General features: G+C 34.7%; 1 protein-coding gene across 4 annotated transcripts; it reads left to right on the forward strand.

Annotated features, from left to right (window-relative positions):
* Nucleotides 1-2,930: 2,930 nt before the first annotated feature.
* LOC134263638 (uncharacterized) lies at nucleotides 2,931-7,461 on the forward strand. Of its 4 annotated transcripts, none has more exons than XM_062746010.1 (3): nucleotides 2,931-3,341; nucleotides 5,019-5,061; nucleotides 5,810-7,461. In XM_062746010.1, the coding sequence occupies exon 3, from the start codon at nucleotides 5,815-5,817 to the stop codon at nucleotides 7,246-7,248; it is 1,434 nt and encodes a 477-aa protein (XP_062601994.1). In that variant the 5' UTR covers nucleotides 2,931-3,341; nucleotides 5,019-5,061; nucleotides 5,810-5,814; the 3' UTR covers nucleotides 7,249-7,461. The 4 variants fall into 4 exon arrangements, with proteins under 4 accessions (XP_062601994.1, XP_062601995.1, XP_062601993.1 ...); XM_062746011.1 differs by lacking the exon at nucleotides 2,931-3,341 and adding an exon at nucleotides 3,913-4,235; XM_062746009.1 differs by lacking the exons at nucleotides 2,931-3,341; nucleotides 5,019-5,061 and adding an exon at nucleotides 5,391-5,535.
* The last annotated feature ends 2,867 nt before the right edge of the window (nucleotides 7,462-10,328 follow it).

The raw sequence follows: 10,328 nt of genomic DNA on the forward strand, positions 1-10,328 counted from the left end.
TCCCCTCATCCTTCCTTTGGCAAATCTGGGATATGTATTCTTTTTTTATTATTATTATTATTAGACTACGATTTTATGTCATCTAGCGATATTTATCAATGATTGACTGTTCATACAAACAATTTAAAAATCTTATAAAAGTAAAGAGAAAAACAAAAACAAAACAGTCACAGATGGAAGCGGTCAATAAACGATATAGACAAGAAATTCTAAGAATATTGTATATCAATACATTCTTAAGAAAAAATATCAACATATTTATAGCTATGACAAAGCATGCATGGATGATAGAATGCCAATATAAATAATGGGGGGAAATATCAATCATTAATCCCATTATATATAACATATTCAATGTAACATATGTCAGCTAACTGGAGAACTGCATATATATACTAGTATAATTATATATATATTGTATAACGTAGTTCGTGTCTCCTTAAAATAAAGTCCGAATCCTATTTCGTCTTGGCTTCCATTTTGTCTCTTTGTTCGATCACGATTAAACAATTAGTTATATATATATATATATATATATATTAGGGATGTCAAATCGGTCCATTTTTAATACTCGGTTACTCGGACGTTTTTCCGATCGAGTACCCGGGTACTCGGTAAAAGTGTAAATAAACGTGAACAAGTAAATTGAAGACTGGCATATTATATATATATACTGGGGTAAAATATTTAAATATCATAGGAACATTATGTATCTTAAAGCTACGGTGATGCATTTAGGACACATTTGCGGATCCAGAGGGGGGTTCCGGGGGTTGGAACCCCCCTTTATTTTTGGCCAAGTGGTGAGAGAGAGAGAGAGAGAGAGAAGATAAAACATTTTCCGAGAATAAATATTTGTACGTCTAACTTATGTATTGAAGATACTATAGATAGATTCTCACACATTTAGTTTCCTCCATTCACCTTCACTATTACTTTTTTATAAGTGAATGGCAGAATATAGTCTACTTATTTTTATATATCTTATATATGATATATAACATTAATTTGATATTTCCGCGATCTTTGGCCGTGTTGGCTATATATGTACCGTTTTTTTTATCATATCTTTTGAAGGAACTAACATGCAATGCTTTATTATAAACCCCACCCGCATCCCACCCAAAAAAGTTTTTCAAATTCTAAATGAGAATCTTTGTACTCTTCGGAAATACTGCAAATCCATTCAATTTCAAGGCTTCAGTATTTTTTGAAACGTGTTTGATTTTTTTTATTCGGACTGGGGGTACCTTCTCAAAGAAAAAAGGGACGCAAACAAAGTTATTATTTACCACAACCTTAGATCTTTCCATACCATACGTGTGTGCGAATCTTTGCTTGAGAGTGTGTATGGGGGGAGAGTAGAGGGACACAAGCCTGGACCCCCCCCCCCCTTTCAAAAATGGCTGGATCCGCCCCTGGGACACATACTTTTTTTTGAAAGATACCAGGAAAAAATTATCTCGTGAAAACAAAAATTATCTAGCAAAAACGTGAAATTATCCCGTGAAAACGAGAATTTATCTCGTGAAAACGGAAATTATGTAATGACAACGACATATTATCTCGTGAAAATGACAAATTATCTCGTGAAAACGAGAAATGGTGTCGAGAAAACAATATTATTTCGTGAAAACGAGATAATATCTCGGGAAAACGACATATTATCTCGTGAATACAACATATCTCGTGAAAACGAGAACTTATCTCGTGAAAAACGAGATATTATTTTGTGAAAACGATACAGTGTATATAATTTCACGAAATGATAAGTCATTTTCACGAGATAGTCGTTTTCACGAGATAATATCTTGTTTTCACAAGATAATTTATCTTTTTCACGAGATGATATGTCGTTTTCACGAGATATTATCTCCTCTTTAAGAGATTTTTCGTTTTCACGAGATAACTTTTTCCTGGCATCTTTAAAAAAAAAATCACTTGTCCTAGACGTATATACCACCGTATGAAGCGATGCTGAAAGAGTGAAAGTTCTGAATTCAGTTGTACATACTAGTATTTAATTATTTATATATATGCACACACTGTGTGACACGAGACCCGCGTTACAGTCTTGATAAGGTATTAAAACACTTAAAAACTTAGCGCGATTGTTGGACTTAATTTTTTCAAAAGATTATCCTCTTTAACACTATTAAATAAAATTCCCAAATAAAACACGCCAAATTTATTACCTTTGAGTTTCCGACGATGTATAGATCTAAAAAAGAAAAGGGGTGGGATAAGGATGAAAATATGTTATTTAAATTTGACTTAAGCATGTAGATAAACTTTAGAAAAGATATTTTAAAAAATAGGTCCATAACAGACCCAAAGAAAATATTGTCACTATAAATAATCTAAAATTTATCATGCGGTGACCCTCGTCTGGTTTGTACTGAGAGTGAATGTTAACTAAGGGCTGATGAACTAAAGGATTAGGATTACGTTTTTCTGCAAGCTTTTCATTTTCCTATATGATGTAACCTATTAACCTCACATTTTCTCTCCTGAATATATGAATATATACTTGTACTTGATATATCACAAGCGCCCAAGGTTAGTCTCAAATTTATTACATCTTATCAAAATTCAGAGTTTCTTAGAGTAAGAGGTAAAGCGGTACATGTATATTGTCGTTGTTTTAGCAAACGCAATGCAGATGTAATAGGCGCGTTCTTGTGTGAAGAAAATGATAAATTGTGTTGATAAGTTAATTTGCACTACAATACATGGAGTGTATACTTATATAAATTTTTTGTGAAACATGCCTACGGACTTTATGGTTCTCCTTTCATTTTTGGACCGGGGCGCGGAGGGAGGGGGGGCAATGGTGGACTTACTAAATTAATCCTTTGCTACTAGTAATTGCTTGTGCTGTTTGCCAGCTTCCAAAACCATGCATTTTTGTATCTGAAAAAGATAAGGTGAAATGAAAAATACATTTCGATCCTAACCAAATTTTAGTTCTTGTCAATCTACTATCGATTGAAACCATACGTTGAATACATGAAACATGTGTGACTCACACAGAAGTGGAACATTTGCTTTGAAACAGCACAAAATGGCCAAATAATTGTACTAATCAAACTTGAGCTTAGCTGTCATCAACTGGCCTGCGAGAGCGGTTCATATATCGTGAAATAGTAGCACTAATTCCTCTTTCATAGCACTGCAGACGATATACTTATCATAAAGATGTTTATTTTTGTTGTAGTAATGTAAATCGTTTGCATTTTCGTACGTCTCGGAGTTCGCAGATGACCTTTGACCTTGTGTGATGAATCAGAGTGAAAATCAATAAGCAGTTGTGACGGGAATTAAGCCGCACGTTCTCCAAGGTAAGAACCGCCATCTATACATACTTCTCTTTTTTGCAAAGAAAAAAATTATATGTCACTACGATCTGCATTCTTAAAAAAAATCCTTTGGCACTGCAAGATGTTTTCTGAAGAGATGCCAAAAGATAAAACTCTATCAGTTAAGCGTTATATGCTTTTCCTACTTGCATTAAATTTTATGTATGGAGTATAGCACAGTACGTACAAGTTAGAATTTTTTCCCTTAATATATCCATCGTCAGTCGATATATGCATTTGTACTGAATTGATAAATTTACTTTAATAATGAAATTACCATCAGAACAACTTGTAAAGACTCTGTTCTCTTCAAGACTGGGGACTGCTTAAAGAATTGGAACAAATATACTCATATACCGGTGGCGTATATAGATATTATATTTGCATAAAAGTGATAAGGCAGGACATGTTGAATGGGGACATATACTGAAACATGGAGATAAATTTTTTTAGCTAGAAATGACCATTACATTTCGCGGCGTTCTGTATTATATATATGCCAGAGCATTTAGCATTTACAACATCTTCACATTTTACACTGAAACTATTTCGGTCGTGGAGTTAATCTGGGTTAGGAGGCATGTGTCTTCAATTTTTCCTTGAGAGGCCCGATCTCCATGTGTCAACATCCTCATTATTTCACAGTTGTCACTGTTAAGTCTAATTATTGGAATATGTAGGGATTGTTCCGTACCCAAAGGACATACAATTAGCACCTCGTCTCCTGGCATCTGTGATAGTCCCGGAAAATTGCCCATGGCGTTTGCGTCTGACATTATATATATACACTACAGTGATATATAAAATCTGATGCATGTATAAGTAATGTGTGTATGTACCTGTCCGGATCTGTGACAGCACAGCTTTCTTTTACCCGTAAGTGCAAACAAGAATTGATTAACAGTGAAATGTATAAAGTTGAGAGAGGATATGCAAAACTATTTCAAAGGAACTTAAATTCATTTTGCGGTAGGGGCTGATGGCAGTTGATTTGTTATTATTAATGTATATATTTTATTTGTAGAGGTAGAATCAAGAGCAATCGGTATTTAATAGGGCTAATAATATAAAATGATGAAATCCATCAAATGAAATGTAATGAACGAGTAGTGTTACCTAAAGTTAATATTGACAATAAAGACATGAATTTTAGAATATTGTATCTATCTTAATCGTAAGCCTCTGCCCTGCTGTGACAGGTATAGACCTTTGTTGTCCGCGGCTGTTGGCTCTCATGAAATCAGATGCTCCGCTGTCGTCTGACAATTCAGCCGCGTGGACAATACACTACCTTGACATGTAAGAGTGCGAAAAACTTAGGTTTGAATTCTTTACATACTTGTTCACCTGTTATACCGTTTCCGTTTTGTGTTAAAGCTGTAACATCTTGACAAAGGCTTAGAATTGGACAAGAACATCAAACGTCTTATTTTAACGCATAAACGTAGACATATATAAGGAAACGTTAGTATGACTGCCTCATGCCTTAAGATGGTTCTTTTACGGTGATTTAGGGGAGGTAGATGATATTTTAATGATAAATATTTTATACAAGTTCTTATTTTTCATCTCATTAAAACGAGGGGGAGTGTAGTGGCTAAAACATAATGACGTCATTGACTTGTGACGCAGTAAAACGATTTTTTCTTTTCTTTTTAGAAATCAAGTTGACTAAAGGAACAACGACAATTCTAACAATCGGGTATGTTTTAATGATATGGACAGAGAATGTTAAATGTAGAAATTACGGTAAATTATTTGACTCGTTAAAAATTTTCAAAGTTAGCGGGTTCTCTTCTTTCAATTAGTCGATTTGCAAATTTGTTTGACTGAATAATATGTCACATGTCATATGTACTTCCTTGTTTTAAGGCTTAATATTGTTATAATAGTTTATCTGTATAAGTGTTTTAGACTACAATTATAGTGACTTTATTATACACTGTAGATGAAAACGCTGTTTACTCTTTCATATGAAATATAATGCTTTAGTATGTGCCTGTGTTTGTTCATTGAATTAAAGGACTGTCTCTAAACCAAATTAATCCCTCAAAGGAAATCCGTTTTATCCGCCAGTAGTAGCTATTAGATTTTTGAAAATATGCAAAGGTTAAAATGATTTCACTGTATCTAAAATCTCTCCTATTTGGATGGACAGAATTCTTTGTGTAAAACGGTAACCTAGCATTATCAAGCTAGAGGCGTTCTGTAAAATTCTCGGAAATAAGTGCTCAGGTTATATTCGCATACTGACATCTATATAATCAAACGATAAAAAACAACCATTTTCCTAAGTAAATAGCTCCATAGGTCAACAAACTTCCTGTGCGATGCTTTTCCATTATCTCTTGTGCATTGCTGAATTATGCTTGGCTTCGACTCTGGTTATCTAGATATTTATAGAAGCCGGCAAAACTTTACATTATTTAAAATTCTATTTTTAATTTCAGGGACAATGTCAACTGTTCGTACTCGGAACGGAATGACCAAAGGAGAACAATCCAATAGACAGGATGTCCTAGCGCATGGATTCCACGGATACAAAGAGGGTTATGAACAGCTTGAGAAGATTGGGTTGATGAAGCGGGCCAAGACATTATGGAACATGACTGTTGTCCCTTTATTTCTGATGCTCTTCACTCCAAACCTCGTGCTCATCATGTGGTACACAGCCACTTACTGCGGAGGAAGCTATTCCGTTTTCTTCAGTCGATTTTCAGGAAAACCGTTCTTTTCATCTTTGATGGAAATTTGGGCCACCATGAGACCACCAAGCCAGTTCAGCATTGGTGTGTTTTTGGGATTCCTGATATGGTCTGCAATTATGATGATGCTCCTTCCAGGAAAAATCATCAAAGGTCCTTTGACCCCGAAAGGCAACATACCAGTTTATGTTGATAATGGTTTCCTGAACTACGTCGTTACTATGACAACCTTTTTCATCATCACTATTTTGCTGAAGATGCAGGGCCTCACGCCAACTGTGATATTCGATCGATTTGATGAATTCATAGCTACTCTCCAAATATTCAGTCCATTATTTTGTATGTTTCTTTATCTGAAGGGTCGATATTGGCCCTCTACTACGGATAATGGAGTCTCTGGAAATTTCATATTTGACTTTTACTGGGGAACCGAACTGTATCCGCGAGTCTTTGGTATTGACGTTAAAGTTTTCACCAACTGTCGTTTTGGGATGACCGTTTGGGCATTGCTCGTGTGCATTCATGGTTTGAAAAGTTTTGAATTGTATGGTTTTGTAGACAGTATGTTCGTATCAGTTGCATTGCAGTTGATCTACATCACCAAATTCTTTTGGTGGGAGGGGGGATATATGAGCACCATCGATATAATGGTTGACAGGGCTGGCTATTACATATGTTGGGGCTGCCTCGTGTTCGTGCCAAACTTTTACGCGTCAGTAAGCATGTATCTCGTGAATCATCCCGTTCGTTTGGGAGTCACGTGGTCACTTCTAATTCTTTTGGCGGGAATTCTATGTATAGCAGTGAACTACCTCGCAGATCTACAGAAACAAGAAGTAAGAGGAACTGGAGGAGAATGCCTAGTCTGGGGAAAGAAACCAAACATCATTCGTGCCAAATATCAACTCGAAAACGGCAAAGAGAAAGAAAGCATTCTATTAGCTTCAGGCTGGTGGGGTCTAGCCAGACATTTCAACTATTTAGCAGAGATTATGCTCGCTTTTTGCTGGACTATTCCAGCCATGTTTGTAAACGTCATGCCCTATTCTTACGTCATATTTCTTACATTCTTGTTGATTCATCGCAGTTACCGTGATGACGACAAATGCGGGGATAAGTACGGAAGTTTCTGGATAGAATACTGCCAAAAAGTCCCTCACAGAATCGTCCCTCTTCTGTTTTGATGGTGTTTGTTTTGTATCCTGCATGCGAAATTTTGCATAATATAAAAACTTGACTCAATAAATTGGAAATGAGTTTTTATAAACTTTAGCTTAGTACTTCACAAATGAGATTGCTCATACAGTGTATTGTTTGTGTTCTTATGTAATAGTTGCCTGTTATTTATTTAGCACATTTTATAACAATTTTAAGAAAAATAATAGTATTGCTGAAGTTTTCTGTCTTTTGTTTTCCTTAGCTTACCTGAGCCAGTTGTTCAAGTGAGATTTTTGTCATTAAAATTTACCCACTGTCTGTACGCTGACAACTTAACAAATGTTTCTTTGAATAAAGAAAAGTGTTATAAGTGCCGAGTATATATGCACATGTGACATCGAGGGTAATGGAATCAGATGACATAGAAAAGTAAGCATCTTTTGTCGACTGGTTACACGCAACCTGTGCAACTTGTCATCATCGAACAAAAGGAAAAATCCTTGGACAATCCGGTACAAAATTGCTGGCCTATAGTTTGTATAAAAAAAACTCAATTAACATTAGCCTTTTTAAAGAAATATATATGCTCTTATATTATCGACAATAGATTGACATTTATTAAACGTAACTAATGATATCTTTGTGTCATCAACTTATTTGTCAATAGCTTGCATCGTTTTAAATGAGCATGCTCTTGGATATCGAGTCAACTGGAAGACATAGAGACTTAATGTGTATGTGATAATGGTATACTTCTTCATAAATAAGGGAAGCTGACGATAGAAAAAAGGACATACATATATATACACTGTAGATATACAGTTGTGCATAATATATAGAACAAGAGGAAGACTACAAAACAGACATTATTTTATTCAATCTCGTAGAATTTTCATTGTGGGTTATTCATAACATTCAGTAGGCTGTACTTTAGGAGTACGAATAAGGGTAAGTGCGTGTGTAAGGGATGATAATGGGGTACGTGATATATACATGTATAATTATGCAGGTATTTAAATAGCATTTGCTTTCAATGAAGTATATAAGTAAACAGAAATCACTTATTTATTTACATATTTCATTACTTTGTTTTGGTCTTATATAATGATAGAATACTTTTATCTGATTACAAATTCTGTCATTTACCATATATTTCCCTTTATTCAGTCTCACTTCTTAAGGCAGATCACCCTATTACTGTAATTAAAATGCCATAAAATTAGAACTCTTCAGTGTGTAATGTTCAGAACCTTCTTAAACCACTGGCATCATCTTGAGTTTATTAAGTGTGTAATTAAAGTGTAGCTTTAAATAAAAAAAAAATCAGAAAGGGAAATAGTTATTAAGTTATTGCATATCTATTAAATGTAAACCCCTGTCACTCTTTGACAGGTAAAGCCAATTTGTTCACGGTTGTTGCTTCGTGTGATATAAGATGCTCAATCGTCTGCCAAGTTTGTCGCATGGACACTCCGCTAGGCTTACTTAGAGTGCGAAAAACCTCCCTCTGTGCGTCCAATATATCTTTACACATCTGAATAAATGTCATATTTTTTCTTCTCTTTTTTGGTGTTGTTTTACGATTGCTTGTAACACATTGTGAAAGAGGATCCCAGAGGATGAAAGAAATCTGGTTGGTTTTATATCTGCTTGTCTTTTTATCATTATTTGTGGTCGAAAATCATGATGGAAAAATTTCTATTAATCAATGAGTATTCAATGTTTTCATTTATCACGTGAGCCAAAACAAACTTTTTGAAACTAAAAAAAAATCAAGTATTATAGCACAACCTGCCTACCCATGATTCTAAGCATAACATATATGGGATAGGAGTTTATAGAAATTTCACAAAATACATTTATAAAAGTTGCATTTGTAAATGTGGTATTGAAGTAAACTGTCAGTATATTAAGTTTTGAAGAAATTCTTAAGACTGAAATACATGTACTAAGTAATGTCACGATTCATGACATCATAAGGCAGAAATCGAAGCATCTCTCTCTCTCTCTCTCTCTCTCTCTCTCATTATGTAATTATCAAATCAAACCGCATTTTAGGAGTTATTTCAACAAAATTGAACATTGTTCGTTCATATGTTCATGGATTTGTAAAAATTTCAGTTGATCAGTTTCAGCATCTTTGCTCGTTGTATACTGTGATAACATCTTTATACAGCTGAAGAAAAGTTAAAATAGGCTAAGAAATCCATAAAATGAAATGCAATGAACGAGTGTTACCTAGAGTTAATATTGACAATAAAGAAGAGTTCAATACTCAGATTGTTTTTTGTTCTAATAGAACTTGTGTTCATTAAAAAAATATATAAATTGCAACTAAGGAAATTAAATTTGAAGCTTACACAACTATCAAGATAACTTTGTGACATGATTTAATAATACTTTTACCAAAGAAATTTAAGGTCGGCCGATACCCCCCCCCCTTCCTTTTTGCAAAGATCGACATTCAACATTGAATACATGTGTATTTAGAGTTGAGTCCCACCACTTTCAACAGGCACAGTTCAGTGTAATAAAAGAAGGGTAAGTGGTAGCGTTTGAAGAAGAAGGTAGTGAAAGAAGTTCAATCATACCCCCACCCACCCCACCCCCACTATACATTAAATATGATGATATTGGCAAATTAGTTTTTTTTTCCCGAAAAGATTATAAAGGAGACATCATCCACTGGTTCTGGCACAAATGCCAGGTAAGGTACCTGTTGTTTGTTTTTTTGTTTTGTTTGTTTGTTTGTTTTTTTTTTGGGGGGGGGGGGAATACGTACGAAAGCCCATTGAGCTCATTTATTTAAAAAAATAAATTTTTCGCGTTATAACGCGAAACTTTCGCGATATAACGCGTAACTTTCGCGTTATAATGCGTTACATTCGCGAATAAACGCGTAAATTTCGCGTTATAACGCGAATCTTTCGCGATATAACGCGTAACGTTCGCGAATTAACGTGTAATTTTCGCAATGTAACGCGAAAGTTTCGCGTTATTTCGCGAGATAATATGCATATATAATAATGTTACTCAGGAACCTTGATCTTGACTGACAGATAAGAACATGAAAACAGACGGGAACTCTCAATAACTTATTTATAAA

This window comes from Saccostrea cucullata, unplaced genomic scaffold (genome assembly GCF_032062105.1).
Source record: "Saccostrea cucullata isolate Sc308-1 unplaced genomic scaffold, CSIRO_AGI_Scuc_v1 ctg325, whole genome shotgun sequence".
NCBI lineage: Eukaryota > Metazoa > Mollusca > Bivalvia > Ostreida > Ostreidae > Saccostrea > Saccostrea cuccullata.